Genomic DNA, 19234 nt, shown 5'->3' on the forward strand with positions numbered 1-19234 from the left:
GAAAATATTTATTTCTGCTGCTGCATTTAAGGTAGTGACGAGATAATAAAATCCATACTTTTTGAAAGTGGAACAGTAAATCCCTTCTAAATATAGGGCTCTCCAAGCTACATTATCCCTCATGCTTCTATCAGGCATACAATTCTCTAAGGAGAAAGTTGGTTGCTGCTTCCCCAATTCTACCTCAGGAAGTAACTAAATAGTATTATGGTCTTTCTAGTTCCTGAAATGTAAACATGGAATTGAATGTTTGAAAACTATGTGTATAACTAAATAAAATCTGTTTTCTTTTCTCTGATTTTACTATAATACATGTTTTAAATTGTTTGATAATAAATTTAGATACAATGCGTTATCAATTCTTGTGGTAACTTTCCTTTCAGTGAGTATGTTTTAAGCTTCAACCTGCTCAAAGTAAAGTATTTGAGGGTGAAGATTATATAGTGGAATTCTTAGAACTTTATAAAAAGTAAAAGCCAGTCAATTGATGTCTCACCATCATTCCCCAAATTGTTGTCTTGAAATCTCATGTACGCGTTCCTTATCTACTTTTCAAAAAGTAACTCCAGTACCTTAAAAAAAAAAAAAAAAAAAAAAAAAAAAAAAAAAGTGGGGGCTACATAAATAATTTTCTTGTGGGTACATGCCTAAACCTTTTATTTAGCAATCTTGCATGCCTGCAAAGAGTCTCACAGTAATGAAAGTCATTTTACAATTTAGGAAAAATGACAGAAAATGTGTATTAATAAACTTCAATATCAACTGATGACTTTCTGATAGTATACTTCACTGTGGTAAGCAGTAAATGAGATGGATTGTTAAATGGAAGTAAATATTCTTTCTCCCCCTTTTTTTTTTTTTTGATTTGTAGACAAAACTAATTATATCAATGTTAGCAGTAGGAGTTGCAAATGTTGATACATAGGCGGGGTTGAAACATTTGGAATATATCATTTGCATTTTTAGTTAATTCTAATATGTTTGTTGGTGTCTTCCAAGTATTCAAATAATGTATTTTCCCATTTTGGCTTTTGATACTTACCTACTATTGGGAATATTTGGGTATTTGAATGACTTATTCATCAGTGGCTAAGGAGAAAAATATGCCTATTTTGACTTCTGTTGTCTATTTGTGACTGAAAGAGAAACCCAAAATATTACCGGCAACACAAGGTGTTACCCTTCAGACATATATCGTTTTAGCAATGAATGAATGTTAGAAAAAAATCGTATTTAATGCAGTTAGGATCAAATAATTTATGTGAGTGATTTTGTGCAGAACCATAATATGCTTTCCTTGCACATAGCGCATCCATTGTGATTTTTTTTGTTTTTTAATTTCATAATAGTAGAAAGACCTTAGAGTTTTGTCATCTGAAGTTACGCTGGATCCTCTCCCTCTCCCTCTCCCTCTCCCTCTCCCTCTCCCTCTCCCTCTCCCTCTCCCTCTCCCTCTCCCTCTCCCTCTCCCTCTCCCTCTCCCTCTCCCTCTCCCTCTCCCTCTCCCTCTCCCTCTCCCTCTCCCTCTCCCTCTCCCTCTCCCTCTCCCTCTCCCTCTCCCTCTCCCTCTCCCTCTCCCTCTCCCTCTCCCTCTCCCTCTCCCTCTCCCTCTCCCTCTCCCTCTCCCTCTCCCTCTCCCTCTCCCTCTCCCTCTCCCTCTCCCTCTCCCTCTCCCTCTCCCTCTCCCTCTCCCTCTCCCTCTCCCTCTCCCTCTCCCTCTCCCTCTCCCTCTCCCTCTCCCATTTACATGACCTGCTCAACTAGCTTGCTATCTTATCTGATATTCTGTCCTGAGCTATGGGGAAACACTTTTCAGCATAAGCTGCAGTAAGGAAACCTCGTGGCAGTTAGTACAGTCATCACAGACAAGGCAGGACAGTTCTGCTGTTCAAGCCTCAGCAGGGCGAGTGTGGTGTGCTCTGGTGTGGTTTCAGGGGAGAGAGAGAGAGAGTGTGTGTGTGTGTTGGACAAGGTTATATTTTGGCTTGCAGATGGTCTGTGTGGGAATTTAACTTGACCAACTGAAATATGTAAGTACTGCTTGAATTTGACCTTTGCTTCTGATCATTTTGTCTTTTCTGGTGTGCAGAGGACCAAGAGCAGCTTTGCCTCATGCCTGTAATAAACACAGGTAGTAAAACCCTTTTTAGGTATTTTAACCTTTTGCCACCTGAGGTAAACATAGTTGTGCTTTTTCTAGATGGACTAGAGCTATCCTGAAATTAATCTTTTTGCATTTTAGTGGTAAATGGAGTTTTTCTAGCACACAGTTTGTAAAGAATTTTCACAGTGTTTATTTTAAATATACAGTGTAAAAGCCAGCAGCAGCTGTTAGACTGGAGACCTAGGAACTGAACTCAAAGCACTGGTGTGAAGAAATGAAGCGGCGTGAGCAAGGCAGTGCAGGTTAGTCAAGACTTCACAGAGGCATCAGTGTGGGTTGTGACAGTGTTTGCGATGCACTGGGTGCCTGTGGCTTTTGGGGTGGGGAGGAAGCAGGCGGTGCAGAAGGGAGTCTCAAACCCCAGTTATTCTCTGAAACACCCATATCTTGTTCTGAGTTCAAAGGGATCTGTGCTTCTCTTTTTCCAGTTACCTCTTAAGACTTTATTTGCAGCTATGTTATGTATTGTAACATTTTGAAGCTAATTTTGGTGAAGCATCTAGTTTGCAGTGCAGCAGCCTGGACTGTGATGTGCAGATGAAAAGAAGTGGCTAAAAAGGAAAGAGGAGATCATATTAAAGGAGGCCGCTGTAGGAAGTGTGGTGCTAGACCTGACAGAAAGTGGGGTGATGAGTAAAGCTGGAATCTCCACACTCTCCCCCCTCTGCAAAAACCTGGTATCTCTTTCCAGACAACACCCCAATCTTTAATTTACAAAGTAAATTTAAGGGAAAAAGTGCAGAGAAGGAAGACAAAACCACAACTTCTAACCTTTTTTCCCAGGTTACTTTCAAGCTTACTAGCTAAGTATAGATATCTTGAGTAGGAGTAGGAGAAAGCATGAAGACAAATGTAGGGAGTGTGGATCCCAGGGCGGTGCATCTGAATGGTATCTGGGTCAGATTATCACAGGCCCTATACATTCAGGTGAAATAAAGCAGAAATCTCCTTTTTTTTGTTTTAGGCTTAGCTCCTGCGCAGCCAAAATGTGAACTATATTTGGTGTTACTGGTCTTGCAGAGTTGTTATTGTGGAGGATGTATATGTGGTTGATGTGTGTGCGCTATGTGTGCCTGTAGAAAGCTTTTTTTTTTGTGTGTTAGCATTTGATTGATCGTGCAGTAAAAACAACTTTTGCTTACATAGAAACAGTGAATTTGTAGGCAGGCTGTGCTCATTTGGTTTATCTTGATAGCAGAAAGTGTTTTAAGAGTTTGTCTTGTAATGTATATGAGGAATTATAAAGTCAGTGAGAATAAAAAAAGCCTACTTATTTAGATAATGTCTTTAAATATGGCTCCTTATTTTTTTTTTTTTTAAAAAAAGCTTCAGAAAAGCTATTTTTTTGTTTGTTTTTCCCTCTACTGATGTGTGCAGTCAACCCTCAGCAAGTGCCTGAACTTAAAGCTCATGGTCCAAAAATTTCCATCTGGTAAAAATGGGCTTTTGCTCTGGAAAATCCTAACTTAAGTAGAGCTGAAAGTAATTCAAAATATGATTTAGCAAATAAGTTCAGGTAGATTCAGCTGATAGAAGCAAGGGTTGGCTGACACCTAAAGTTTCCTTGAACCTACTTTATAAAAACAATACAAACAAAATCTGTTTTAAGGCAAAAGTCAGTAGATTTGTATTAAATATTTGCAGCATCTTGGAAATAGGTGCTGATCAGCAGCTAAACAAGTGAAGCATTCTGCTGTTCTGCATTTAATTTAACTATTGCATTGTTTTTTTTAACAGCTTCAACTGCAGAAGCAGTAAGACTAGTTTACAGTTAGCATGTACAGAAGAAACAGATGTTTTCTAGCTCTTCTTGCTAAAGTCCCAGCATAGCATTCCTTATTTCTTCTCATTACCTATCTCCAGTGCCTACTGCAGCACGCACAAACAAGCACACACAGAAAATAGTGCATTCCAGTCTGATAGGGAGCAGGTCAGGTCATGCTGGCAAATTTTTTGTATTCTAATGATAACATTGTCCCAGAGAGAATATCCTTGAACATTATACATAGCAGAGTCTTCACCAGTAAATAATTAGCCATTGTTTTGAGAGCATTACAGTGCTCTTTATCTTTAAAGTAGGAGACCATTTGGCTAGCCTAAAAAAAATCCACTCTTGCCATTTAAAAAAACAACATATCCTTATGTATTATGTTACACTCAGTGTCTGAAGATGTTAGAAGAATACATTTTCTTTATCTTTTCAGTAGTTTAGCATTCAGTCCTGCTTCAGCCGCTGATCCCAGTTCAGTTAGTAACTGGATGTTGCACTATGAATCACTTCGGAGCCAATTTATTTTTCACAGTGTAGTCCATTAGAGCACAACAAAGATGATACTAGTGTTAGTAGAAGTTCCTTTTCAATGGCTCTTGCAGCTCAGAGCGCAGCAGGTTTCCTTGGAAAAGTTTTGTTAGGCTTAGTTCATCCCAAACCAGTAGCTCTCAGTGGCTTTTGAAGCAAGGCCAACTGATTGACTTGTACTAGTATTGTTTTACAATAGGAGAGTGCTTTATATATAGATACAGGTATAATGAAAGCTTTTCTCTGGTTTCTACATCTTTGTATATTCATTCTTCTGTTGTGTTTTGCTACAGTTTAAGTGAATTTTTGAGCATTTACCTTTGTGATAAATGCTTACCAAGTGTATGGTGGAGAGAGAGTCAAAATGTGAAGTTGTGAAGTTTTGCAACAGTGACCTATGTTATCAAAGAAATTACTGGGGGGAGGAAGCTGCCTGATGCGATTAAGTGATGGTTTTCTTAACTTTCCTCAAGTATGATATTGCTAATAGCTTGGTGGACTGTATTTTTTGTTGTTGTTTTTGAGGGGGGATTTGTTTTAACTTTATCTTTTTGCTTTCTGTTATGCTGCATTACTTTGAAGTGCTTTGATAAGCAACTTCAATTGTTTCCTCTACTCCTTTCTGATATTGCAGTAATACGACATTTATGTATTTCTAGTTTAACTGTGTGAGATTTTATGTCTTAATTTTTATCTGTTCCCCACGCCTCCCTTAATTCCCTGCTGCTGTTCTGTGGTTTGGAGACTGACATATTCCAGAAACCAGATGAAGAACTTTAGTCTCAGGGTTGGAGGGGACATGATAATCTAAATGTGAACATTGTATTTCATCATTGCTCAGTCTTAACATTTTGTAAATAATATATACTCATGCTCACATACTGCTAATATACAGCTTTGTTGTATGGCTTTTTTTTCTCTTTCTGGTAGTGATTTGGAATAAAAGGTAGAAATTAATTCTTTTTGGAAGATCTTCAACTTTTCCCATAATATTTATTGCCAGGAGGTGCAGGTACTGCAGCTTAGCGGGTGGAGTTCTGTGTCATCTTCTAATGTTCCCTTATTGAACCCAGATTACATCTCCCATTTGAAGGGCAAGAAGGTTAGTAGTCACCCTTTGCAATTCTTTCTGCAGCCACATAAAGACTTGAGGAATTATAATGGAGCATCATGACGTGAATAGGAAGACTGGAGAAATGTGACTCTGATTATAGACAAGACTGAAGCGTCTGAGCTTTTATTTGTTTAGTCTTTGACAAGTTGTTATTTTTTTCATTGTATACTTCTCTCTACAGGATGGGAGGCAAGCTTCCTGCATGCAGAACACTGTAATTAAATATACCAAAATTCAAACCAGTATAATAGGTTGTTAAGTCAGTGCTTAGTCACACTAATTCTGTTGAGAGCAAAAAAGCTTGACATGTCTTCCTTTTCTTAGCCTTCCTGTTAATCTTCTCTTGGACACTCTGGTGACCCCTCCTTTACATTCTTTCCTTTCATGGAGTTTTTGCCCATCATCCTAAAAGTCTGAGGTTTTTATATTTGGATATAAAGAGGTCTGCAAAAGTCTCTGTGAAGCCAGTGATGTCAGCCTGCAGTTGGACTCAAAAAATGCTGTAGGATAGTGCAAGGAAGCCATATTCCAGTCCATACTGCCTTTTTAGCGTTCTCCAATCCCTTGTAAGTTGGACCATGAAATTTTGAGGGGGATATTTCAGCTTCTGGTCATCTCAGTTATCCTTCCGATGTAGTCTCCTTTCCAGAAGTATTGAACAACGATATTCTTAACGTTCTTCATGCCATTTGAACAAATAGCAGGTGGATGACTGTGGTGTTCAAAGTGCTTCTGGTCCTACTAGGCCACCTGGTAAACTAAAAATGTAGTTTCAGGAATTCCTTCCTTTTGACTTTGTGGTAGGTTTCATGAATACTTGGGTTTTGTAAATCATCCTCCTTCTGTCACAGGTTGGTCATGTGTTAGCAGTAGAGAATTTGAAATATGAACAGAGTATTGCAGCTTGTGTTGTGGTATTTCAGACAGCAATGTGCTTGAGTTCATATGCTCTTCCATGTATCATTACTGCATCTTCCCACTTCCTTGCTTCTTCCAGATTATTACATTTTATTTTATTTTCTGTAGTGCATATTTGTGTATTACGATTCACAAAATATTGTGTAGTTTTAAAGAGTAGCTTTAGAGTAGAAGCAGTACTGTGGAAAACTCAAGTAGTAACATCAAATTAGAGAGATGTTCAAATGTAAAGATCTAATTAGCATTACATGAATTAAACTTTTATGCCATTGTTACAGACCGGAGAGATTTTGTTTTTTAAAAACCTAAGTGATTTGATGATTGCTTTTTGTGACTGTTGTCTGAAGTAACAAACAACTGAAAAGAAACCTTGGATTGGCTGTTTAATATTAAGGTGTTCAAAGTATTCATATTATAATGGTTTAAGAAGCTATTGTATGGTAAAGAAGGCCAATTTAAAAGAGCTTTAGGGGGTAGAAAATAGAATTTAACCAAATTACAGGTATGATAACATTGTTAGTATTGTAAGGATCAAGCAATTAGTAAGCAACCAGAGACTAGCTCTCTTTTTAAGTATTATTTCTTCCTCTCTGCTTCACTTTCAAGGCAAAAGTACCAGCTGTCCCCTACCAGTTTAGTATACCTAATTTTCCCAGTGTGCACATCTGTGTATCACCACATCTTCACATTACTGTGACTTTGTGGGTGGGATTAAAAAAAAACAAAACAAAACACACACTTGGTAATTAACCAAAGGAGACGTAGGGCACTCCTGATCCAGTGTACTGCCCTGGTGAGTTTAGGCAGAGCAGCAAGCAGCAATCTCCACGGCCCGATTCTGGACAGCTGTATCATACGAGTTACAAGAAGGTTCTCTGGGCCGTTATTGCCGTAATACCCCGTGGAGCATTGAGGAGACTTTAAGACTCCTCTATTTTATAAAATCAAGATTTTGTGTGTGAGTGTATTCGTTCTTGGGATTGATTGGCTGGCAACTCAGTGTACGTATGCAAAATAGAAAATGAAATACAGCAATCTCTTAGTAAATTTTAACAAATAACTTTAATTTTGCATTGTGTGGTGCTGGGATAACTGGCAGAAGATAGTTAAGATTGCATAATTGTTAAAACTTTTTGCTTTTACATTTGTAGCAAAAGGTCTAAAAGTGGGTTAAAGGTACATGCTATGTAGTATGATATTTTCTCTCATTTTTCATTTTATAGTTGTGTACACACATTCCTCACATCTTCATCATATATCGATATAATATAAAAAAAAATAAGTATTTAGAGATAGCTCAGGTGTGGATTACAGTATGTTTTGTAGTCTTATTTCACTCAAACCACTTTGAGTGGTTTGTTCTTTTTGAAATGACAGATGTCCTTCTGATGTTCTAGATATAAACTTCCTTTTGTTACTTCTATTAATGCGCTACTTCTATTTGCATAACCTGAGCAATATGAAATACGTAATTTCTTCTTTTAATTACTGAAATTTGTAGTTCCCCATTGTTTGTGTTACATTCAGTTCATGTTATTGAGACTTTGAAATTTGTAATTCTTGCATATGTTTATGAACCTAATTAAATTTGTTCTAGTAGTCTTCTCACTTGCAGAAGAGCAAATGTAATTTAAAGAGAAAACAAGTCTCTTTTGACCTGCTAGGAGGACACACAAAGGTTCTCTTTGCTCTGAAGAGCAGCTGGTGCTTTTGTATGTTTCTAGGATTGTATCTCTGCTTTATCCCTTGCCCTTCCCCTCCAAAGAGACAAACATTAATCCACATTCTTTGCAACCTGCTCATATATGTCTGAATGATCTGGTTCAGCTTCAGCAGAGCTGGTTGATACTTGGGAGTGTTTATACTAGGTTTGAGGAGATTGTAACCTCTGGCTGGCTCTTGGGAGAGCCAGGGATGTGCAGATAAGGCGCTAATCTCCTATCTCAGACTAAGATATGATTCTTAGCCCCTGCCTTTAAGCATAGTACTTGCTTTAGATGTGTTTTGTATCATGTATTTTTTTTGGGAGATCTACTGGAAATACTTGTTCAGTACTAATTGCTTATTGTAAGCAACCATTAGTTGTAAGATGTAAGAACCAAAGTAAGAGCCATTATTTAATGTTACTAGCAGTTACTTTTTCTTTTGGGAGCAGGAGGGGAGGAGTTGAAAGCTTCTGAAGAAATTCTACCCCTGGCATTAGAAAAGCACATGTGACCCAGCAATGATGATACTGAATGATGGCTTTTTGTTTGTCTTTATATGTGCTGATCCTGGGATTTTAGTCCAGTACTACACTGGAAAAGTGTAAATGTTTTTGTTTCTAAAGTGTCTTGGCCAAGTGCTCTGAAGTTCCTATATAAACCTTTAAATTGACAAATTAAGTTTTGTATGGCATTTAATTATTTTGTCAGCTACAGACGTTATATTTTGTGTTCTTCTGTTGGTCTGCTGTATAGCTTCCCTTCCCTACTGGCAGAAAGAGTTGATTTGCATGTAGTTATACTCTTTTGCCCAAAATATATGAATTAAGCCAGCAAAAGCTCTTTTTTTTTCCTTGACACAGTGTTGTTTCTGCCAGAGGTTTTGTTGAATAGTCATGTCTATGCAAATTTTTCACATACCAAGACAGTATGGTTGTGCCAGCAAAACTTAGTAGTGTACATTGCGCTTAGATACTGACTTTTACCCATTGATGGTAAAACTTTTTTTTAGATGAAATCTCACAATGTTTCTTTTTTTTGATGCAGGCTAGTTTTCATTATAGACTATTAAAAGACACAAAGGCCTTCTGTACAGGGGAAATTACAAAGTAGTGTTTGAAAAGTTACTGTCTAGTCAAGTTGAAATTGCTATGCAGATCTATTTTAAAGGATCTTGACCACTGTTACTGAACTAGTTCTCAGGATAATCTTCTGTTAGCTGTTTCAGATTTGAAATAGGCCTAATGAACTGTTGATGCTACTTAAATCTTTTCAAATTGCGTGTTCTGATTAACAGTTCCTGTTGGATTTAACGGTGGTGCCTGGAGAGGTTTTCAGAAGGAGAGCAGCACTGGGTCAGACAGAAGGTCTGTGTAGCCCAATGTGGAACCGTAATAGTGTCCACAGCTAGATACCAGGTATCTAGTGGCACTTCCTCTAATATACCTTACTTTGCTGGGGTTCACAGTTCAGGGATTTCTTCAGCCAGAAGTTATCCATCTTTTTGTGGACTTCTAACTCCATAAACTTACCTAGCTGCTTTTTTAGCCTGTTTATACTAGTACCCTCATTTGTCTTGCTTTCACTGTTGGTTACTGTCATTAATTTTGATATTCAGGCTAGCAGCCTTTAGGCTGCAGACCTCAGTTACTGAGAAGCAGACACCAGCTACTCTGCTGCAAGAACATTAACTTTTGGCAAAGGGCGAAGCGAAAAGTGGGAAGCCTTAAACACTTCACTTCCCTCACCAGAATGGTCGAGAACTGTGAATCCTGAGTCTACATGATATGCAACTTCTTTAAAATCTGGAAAGATGTGTCAAAACAATTTCATAAAATGTACCCAGGAAAGGCTTGTGTCTGTTACATCTATTAGAGGTGTTGCTGGAGGCACCTGTAATGATCTGACTTGTAATTACCTGCTTTCATTATGTGACTTCTTTTTTTTTTTTCATGTAGCCAGTTTCTAGGTGATGTCGCTATTCAAATTTCATATGCCCTCAGAAATCCTTTTAAGTGTTAGAACAACAGTATTCAGAATCCATATTTGTTCAGGTTTCATCATAGCCCTATCACAAGCTGGTAATTAAATAATAAAAGCACAGGGGATATGTATGCTTAATTCTTTTAGATAAACAATTGTATACTGAAACCCCTTCAGGATCAACAAAAGTCTTGATGCACTTTGAACCTTGTTTGCTCTCCTTTTGACTGTTCTGTTTCTGTATCTTGTTTGTTCTGGGGCAGCAAGTTTGGAATGGTATGTCCAGATGAGAGAGCTTACTGCAATAAAATGAGACGTCCTTTGAGGGCTAACACTGATTAGATGCTCAGTGGCTTGTTTGATTGCATAAATACCTGCTTCAGTACATTCCAGATATTTATTCTGTAAATGTCAGAATATAATTTATGCACTCTAAAAGCAGTTAATCAGGGAGGGAGTTCAACTTTGTGGTCTAATTAATAACTAAGCCATGGAAGGAAATGGGGGCTTAGGATATAGGACTAGCAGTGGCTAGACCTACAGCTATTCTGATCAAATGACAAAGAAAAATTATTGTCTTTGCCAGAAGTTTTAAGAAGGGACATTCATAACACTTTACTCCAATTTCTCTTTTATTCTTTCCTCATTGTAAGGAAAATCTCACTAAATACATGAGTTGGAAAAACACACTTGTATGAATGTGTTGATTCTTGCCTCTGGAGAAAGAACTTTCGCATAGACTGACTGATTTTCGCATTTTCGCATAGACTGACTGACTAATTTTCGCATAGACTGACTGTTCAAAACTTTAAGTGTCACATTTTTTCTGCAAAAGAGCTTTCTTTCCCAAAGTAGTGCTTGTCCTTGTCCAGTAAAGGGATGCAGCTGAGAAAAGTAATATTCATTGTCTTAAGACATGGACATGCCTTCTTGATCTTCCTCACTAGTATTCAATAACAATACCAAACACTTAGAATATTTTGAGTAGGTGACATGAAGGTAGGAGCTAGTTAATTTGTGTAGTGTTTTTTTGTTGGTCTTGCTGGAATATTTTAGGGATAGAAATGAGAATGTGTGTTTTTGTTTTATCAGATATTTTGGATTATAATCCATCAGTGTTTGGCTGATAGTAGTTGCTTGTTCTTCCCCCCCCCCCTTTTTTTCCTTCTATTAAACTCCTTCTCCTTTTTCTTTAGACCATGCCTAGAACAAACAAATTTTATGGACTTTCTGCATTTCAGGTTCCTTCTTGGTAATTACAAAGGTTAGTAGGCTGAGGTAAATAATTTACAGTCATCAGCATGATTCTGATCCTTGACAAAATAATGGAATAGCTATTGAAGCTCAGAGTTAGCCTGTTTGGAAACTTTTTGGTCCATGTGTTGTTGTTGTTAGGATGGGAATTAGCTTTGTTGCTGAGTTGAGTATATGACAGTTTGAGCTGAGGAATACTTTGTATTGGGGGATTTGCTTGTCTGTTTTCACTTTCTGTTCTGTCTTCTAAGCATTGCCTGCCCTGACATTTGTAAGAATAACAGGGTTTGGTGCAAGTCTTGAGTTGTGGAGAAAATAACCATTTAATCATACACTAACATGTTTATAAGCTGGCCACAAAATATTCTAGAATCATTCCAATAGGTATTGGAGTCTAGTCTGTTAAGAGAAATTATATTAATAAACAATTTTCCAGCAAGTGATTGAATGAGCTTTAAGGTAGATTCTGGCAAGTTTGTGAAAGAGAGCTGTGCAACATACTTGTTTGCAGTAACAGAAACAATACTCAGTGGACCAGTAGATCACTTCTATTCTTATTCATTCATTCCTTTTCTTTACTATAAGCATGTGGCATTATCTTAGATGTGTTCCCACCTACTAAGCCCTGGTGAGGTCACAGCTGGAGCACTGGGTCCAGTTCTCGGCTCCCGAGTACAAGAGAGATACAAACTTACCCCAACAGAGGACCACAAAGATGATGAAGGGCCTCAAGCATCTCGGATATGAGGAGAGGCTGAGAGAGCTGGGGGGCTGTTCAGCCAGGAGAAGAGATGGCTCAGGGGAATCTATGTATAAATATCTGGAAGGAGGGTGTAAATAAGCTGGAGTCAGTGATGCCCAGTGGTAGGGCAAGAGGCAGTGGGCACAAACTGAAATACAAGAAATTCAATTTAAGCATAAGAAAAAAAAATTTTTACTGTGAGAATGGTTGAACACCGGAGTCTCCATCGTTGGAGATATTCAGAAGCTGTGTGCACATGATCCTGGGCAACCTGCTGTAGGTGACACTGTTCTGAGCAAAGGGTTAGTCCAGTAGATCTCCAAGGATCCCTTCCAACTTCAGCTGTTTGGTGAGTCTGTGAAAGCACTTTAATGTAAAAGTTTGTTAATCTTCCTGGTAGCAAACTGAACAGTGTTGTGTTCATGTGGGTGGTGAAGCTTGTGACACTTGAGGGATGCCTTGAGGTATTCATATGAAAGTGCTAGAAATCTTTTATTGGTATTGCTGTTATTATAACATTTATGAAGTTTATAAGGGATATTTTAAATAAGGTCTGCCTATGTTTTTTGTCTAGAAATTTAGTTCCAAGTGGGAAAAAGTTTATTGCTTTCAAAGACAATTCTTTACTGTTTTATGTTCTAAATCTGTGAGTTAGTACTGTAAAATAAAGTTTTTGTTTCATTTTAAGAGAAGAAATAGCATACACATACTTGGATGTCCTCCATGAAATGAAACTTCTAAATATCATCAGAAATTTGATATTTAAACCCAGCAAACTTAAACCTTTACTTACTATAACTCAATTGCCAAAGTTGCTAGGTTATAAATGTCTTATACTAGCCTACTAGGAAAGATTTAAATTCTGCGTGGTTATAAATTGAATTTGTTTTTAACTTACTTTAACCTGCAAATTACTGTTGCTGAAATGACACCTACATTGGCTGTATCAGCTGGTATTTACTTATCTCATTTGCAAATGAATTTAAATAGTAGCTGTGTATTTTTTTAAAACTTTTTTTTACTGCATTTGGGTAATAACATACAACTTATTTTTCTTTAAATCCATTATTTAATCTCCTTTGCCTGAGGAAAAGACATGGATTATGCTTGTTTTCCTTTTTCTCCTGTGAAAACTGGCCAAATCTGGACTAATTGGTGGGACATTTAATCCAATTTTCATGTCACAAAGCCAATTAAATACTGCAGGTTCTGCGGAAAACAGCAGCTGGAGAAAGAAGAGTCACCCAACACAGTGCCTCTACTGAAGAAGAGACTTTTCATAATATCTGCAGTTACGTTTTCCGTTGCCTAGTGTCAGCCTGTGTGTGTGTGGGGTACCGTCTAGCGTATAACCAACTCGGCACCACCTGTACCTTGTGGGCTGCGGAAGATGGGAGGCTGCATTGAGAGATCAGAGAGGGCACAGGGAGGAGATGAGATCACTGGCAGAGCCCATACATATATTCAAGAAGCCATTATTAGTTTACTTCTCAGGAAATTGGAGCACGTAGTAGTATGTAGGAGCCAAGCATTATTAGCCTGTTGCTCAGGAAATGGCTTTTATTTGTACAGGAAAAGCTGTTCACCTAGAGAGGTTTAGAGCAGTAGTGATAAAGGACTGGTGAAAGGAGATTTGGGGGAAGGTGGAAAGAGATGCCTAGAAGAGCCTGAAAAAAAGATAAGCAGCTAGGAAGGGATGTGTCAGGAAAGGTTTCAGGATTTTGGAGTGAGATCATGGGAGAATAGGGAGTTTTGAGTTTGCAGTCTTTGGGAAAAATAAAGTAGGAATACTTCTGATTTTAACAGAGTTGGAATGAAAGAGACTCTGGAATATGAATGGGAGACACCCTGATTCAATGATTTTAATGGCAACCTTACAGAATACTGCTTTCTTTACTCATCTAATTTAGAGAAGGATACAATCTGTCTAATCTTTTTTTTTAAATATGAAATATGGCTACCTTGTCCATATTGCGTAGAGGAACTTGGCCTTTGTCTTATTCAAATATTCTGGGCCTTGGGAAGAACTTCAGAACTGTTTAGAGCACTGCATGGAATATATTGCACCTCTAATTTGTTGCAAAAAGCTCTTCCTGGGATATTACTTTATTTCCTTCTGCTATATCAGGTCTATTTTTCTAGTCAGTTATTAAAACTTCAGACAAGCTGACTCCTATGTGGGTTTTTTTAGTTTAGTTTAGTTTTGTTTTTTGAAATTTGGCTACAGAGTGCCACAGAGTGCTGTGTGGAAGATGATGTAAATCTTTTGTACTATGAGTACTGTTTCCTGCAGATGTTGAACAGTGTTGTTTGTGATGTTTTTCTGGTTTGAAATTTGTTACCATAACTAGCAGGGAGAGAGATGTGCAAATATACTGTTTATGACAGGCCTTCCTTCTGTGCCCTAGCAATGTTGCTCACCCTGTTCTAAGCAGGGTTTTTAATACCTGCTGCGTGCGTTTGCTTCTGGTATGCAGCTCTGCGGCCTGTGTTATGCGGGAGATTAGACCAGATGATTACAACGATTCCTCTGACCTTAACATCCTGTAAATCACCTCCACAAATGCAAGTGTGTCTAATAATAGTTCTAATTTGGACAGAGGAAAAAAAAGCAGATGGCTGACATGAATTTGTGGAGAGCAATTCAGTTTTCTTTGTAACCACTCAGAAATGCAAAGACATAATCTGTGTTTGTAACAAAACAAGCTGTGACAAATCTAGTTTGTAATTGTTACCTTTATTTATCTATAGATTTAGTCTGAGCACCTCTTTAGGTGCTCTCCCGTTTGCTCGCTTAAGAACCTAGTAATGACCAGATTTTGGAGAAGAATCCTCAGTTCCACACACCTCTTTCCACCTGCCACTCATGGTTGGGATGTTGGAGATGTTGAGAGGGAACTTTTCTTCATGGCTGCTATGAGTGAGGTTTTGTCCTTTCATATCTGCTGGGTGTATATTATCTGATCCATTCTCTGTCATTTGTAATAACTTCATTTCTCATTCTTTTGTAGTGCACTTTCCTGATAGCAGAAACACTTTACTCTAATGAAGTATTTTGGTAAAAACTTCTACAGCTTGAAACACTGGTGTGTGACCGCTGGCCGTTTGTGAAGTATATGTTAAAATGTATTTGTATTAAGGCTTAGCAAGGCTGTCTTACACTTCCTGAGATGTGCTGGGTGTAGATTGTGGTTGGTTTGCCCAAAAGGTTTAGGAGCTGTCATTATAGGTTGTTGGAGTGAAATGAGGAGCAAGGGAATTAGAGGTGTGGCTGAATGATCTGAGGTTCCCTTTTGGCCTGACAGTGTTGTGTGTGGTGGTGTTTCTGCCGTTTCAGTATCTCAGTTTTCTCTATTAGATTGGGGTTACTGCAGATAGTCTGTATGACTTTCTAAAACTGTGGCAGATCAGAGGATTGACTTTGGAGACCTGGCTGTGGTAGGAGAAAGTCCAGAACTGTAGGCCTTCTCTTTCACCATCCCCCGTGCCCTTCGCCAGTGCTTTCTGCCTGTTCTTTGTCCTGCACCTCTCTGTTCCTGTGAGTTGTCCGGAATCTTAAAGCAGAATATCTGGTGCCCTGTTGACTATAGAACCGCCCCGTATGCTTGAACGCTGATCTGCCACTCAGATAATAGGCATGCTGGAGGTGTTGTGACGCTTGGTCTGGAATTTCTAGTTTTGCAATGTCACGATGTGAAAACAGTACAATAGTTGACTGCTAAGTGTGGGTGTTGGAGAAGGCCTATTGTGTGGTGTCACAGCATTATTTCTGTGTCTGAGGGCTTTTTTATTCTCTATAGTGTCCTTTCAAATACATTCCAGTGTGCTGAGGCTGGCAACATAGCATTTTGGATTGTTTTTGCTGGGAGATATGGAAACTACTATTTTAATATTGCCTCAGCTGTGAGGATGCCTTCTTCTAAGTTATCAGTTGCTGGGGGATTTTTTTATTGCAAAGTAAATACAATTTAACTTTGATTCACAGCACGCTTTAGTGAGAGCCGAAGGAGTTCCTCATTACTCTTCTCTGGTGTTCTGTTTCAATTGACGTTTGCTGGTGGGAAATACCAGTGAGCAAGATTTGAGGTTCTCACAGAAGGAAACATGCTGGTTGTATTTTTGCACAACTGAAGTTTGGAGAGGGAAGGGCAAGGAATGGAGGAGAACATTGTACTTGCCACTGATTGCAGGAATTAAAATTGCAATAGGAAAGTGAAAGCTTACAAAGCCAATTACCTGTTGCTGGAGCTATTTGTTCTGATCATAATGTGGCAAGAGAAGTGATCTGCAGAACAATCTTAAGTTTTACTTTGTGTTTCTTTCTGATAAAACAGAGCTGCTAATTGAGTTTATTCTGTGCTAAGTCATGACCCAATACTCATGGTGAGCATCGGAGGTTGTTCTGTGAGCTAAGTGGACGTGAACTCTACGCTTTGTGTTTTGTTTGGCTTTATTCCCCTTGTTAGCGGGGATAAACGCTATGCTGGTGTCCACTCTCAAACTTTGGACACTAATTTTACGCCATTTTATATGTGAATTAATCTTTAAGTTTGAAGAAAAAAAGAAGAAAAGGTAGTTATTTGCTGAATTCTTTTTCTATCCAGAAAAACCTGCACACAAAAACTCTCTCCCCTCTCATTACTGTTGTCAGATTCTTGGGTGCAGGCAAGGCCTGGGTGGGGCGGTATCTATCATAGGTGCGCTTTTGCTTGCCTAAGGGCTTAGGCAAAGGGACCTTTTAACTTTGTTACATTCCTGATGTCTTAATTGAAACCCATAGGCTAATTCCTTTACTGTGGAAGAAGATAACTTGCATTTGCCTTCTTACATTTTCAGGTGTAAATGAAGATGTGGAGATGACCCTTGGTAATTTCTGCTAGAACTAATGGCAAACAAAGCACAGGAATTGCCCAGTACAGTCTGTAAACTTTTGCAGGGCAGTCTCCTTGTAAGTGCTGCTCTGCCAGCTCTTCCGGCTGTGATAACTTCTGTCTTCCAGAAACCAAATAACATAGTTCTGTCATGTAACAATGTAATGCATTTGGGGAAAATGAGGAAACTGGCTCTCGAATATGATGCAGAGGTTAACTGAAGGGCAAACCACAGCCCAGTGAGGTTTCTGTCTTTTATTTCTCTTCTCTATTTAGATCAGTTAAATTTCTTTTTGCTCCTGAGCATCATAATCACAAAGCAATAGATTGGAAATGAACTGCAGTTTGAAAGCACCGTAATATAATTAGGGGACAGTGGTCAGGGTGGAGGAGGTAGTAGGGCTGTAGAAGTGACCGGTGGGAGTGTTTGAATGCCAAAACAAAGTTTGGGCATTCGATCACAGGAGACATTTGTTTTGACTATACTCTTGTTTTGTGGACATACATCATGTTGTACAACAGAAACGAGCAAGATTCAACAAACAGGATTCCAGAACAGGAAGCTTTTCTTTTCTCTGTTGTCATCACAAGTGTTTAGTGGGAGTTTTTTTTTTTTTTTTTTTTTTTTTTCCCTTTTAATTTCCTCTTAAAGGAACAAAGTGTTCTGACTGTCAGCCATTATAAGTCCATTAAGTGACTTGAGGGCAGACAAAGCCATACTTTTCAGAGGAAATAGTCTGTATAATGATGAAGCAGAATTTGGCTCACACTGAGTCCTCTGCCTTTATGCAGGCACTACTCACTTGGGGCTGCAGCAGTATGAAAGGGAACACAAATATTTTAGTGAGTCTGAATTTGTTTTGCACTTGTCTATGACTTGCTGACATCTTTAATGTCTTGTTTGAGAAGCTGTATGTGTTAGTGCCAGGTGCACTGGTGGTAATATTGTTTCTTGACTGAATGTAGCTAATCTGTTATATGAATCATTCTTAGCCTCCAGGGGTTACTTTTACAGACTCACTGGAATCTACAGAAAATTGATTTGATGCATAGAAGTACTTTATCATTGGTTTTAACAAAGTATTGGCATTTCATTTATAAACTTCTGTTTCAGAGATTTGTGGCAGAAGGTTTGACACGATCCTAGCTGTAATGGCTAATCACTAAAATTCTAATTTCAGAGTCTTAGAAAGCAAACATGAAAGTGTAGCTTGACTGGAAAGGTATTATCTGTAGGTTTTATAACTAAGTAGAATTCTTTGGGAAGACTTGGAACAGTGACTGTGGCTTCTGTTTGTCAGCTTATTTAATTAAAGTAGAAAGGATGCACTGATACTGAAGAGCTGATAAGAGTGTATAAATTTGTCATGTTTTTCTGAGCTTCACACAAAGGCTAAGTGGTTTATACTGAGAAAATGCTTTATTTTCTGACATTTTTGTTGGAGGACTTTAAAAAAAATCTCATTTTTAAATAAGGAGAAAGAGGTTGGGATTTTTAGTAAATGCCACATGCACTGCTGTGATGAACATTATATGAGTATTTAAGTGAAACTTAAGGTTTGAGACTTGAAAATGTGTGTGTGTGTCTGACAGCACACTGTGGGAGCAAGACCTGTTGAGGGAGTTCTGGCTGGGTGGAGCTGGTGTAGTGTTGAAATTTGGGAAAAGAATTGTGATCCCCTGCTGTGTGTGCAGGGGCTGAGTGCTCTGAAGAATGGCAGGTGAGGGGGAGCTACAGCTCCTAGCCTGCAGGATTTATAAATCCATGACTGTCTTTAGTAATTGTTATTACCCTTTTACACAGTGAACACGTTTTTGGTGTCTCTCTTTATGATTTGACTTCGTTATCTTCTTAAGGAGCAACCACATTAAAAGAATATGAGACCACAAATATTGTTTGGGATTACTCTTCGTGATCCTCACAGAAGCTTAGGACTGTAAAAGGGCAGACCTAGCCTTAGGAAAGCCTTGTGGTATGTATGTAGTTGGGGCTATCTGCAGGAAAGGGAGAGAATTTTAGTAACCTCTCTGACATTTAAACTAAATTACACTGAAAGAGAGATTTAAATCTTATCTGTATTGAATGTATCAATAAAATAGTATTTGCAATTATTGTAAATGGAAGGCCTTATAAAGGGATGGCCAGAACTTGGAATTAAATTTTTGTACACAGTTAGCAAGAAATT

General features: G+C 38.3%; 1 protein-coding gene across 6 annotated transcripts in view; it reads left to right on the forward strand.

The window, feature by feature from the left end:
* The window catches only part of UTRN (utrophin), a 405882-nt gene that overhangs the window by 42414 nt on the left and 344234 nt on the right, over positions 1–19234 (forward strand). Inside the window, exon 1 of one of the 6 annotated variants that reach the window (XM_062572343.1) lies at positions 2316–2406. The exons of the other annotated variants lie outside the window; for them this stretch is intronic. Coding sequence (XP_062428327.1) covers positions 2379–2406 — 28 coding nt within the window. The 5' untranslated portion in view covers positions 2316–2378. Of the gene's footprint in view, positions 1–2315; positions 2407–19234 lie in introns of those variants that run through there. 6 annotated transcript variants of the gene reach the window in all.

The sequence above is a fragment of the Rhea pennata genome, chromosome 3 (genome assembly GCF_028389875.1).
Source record: "Rhea pennata isolate bPtePen1 chromosome 3, bPtePen1.pri, whole genome shotgun sequence".
In the NCBI taxonomy this organism is placed as follows: domain Eukaryota; kingdom Metazoa; phylum Chordata; class Aves; order Rheiformes; family Rheidae; genus Rhea; species Rhea pennata.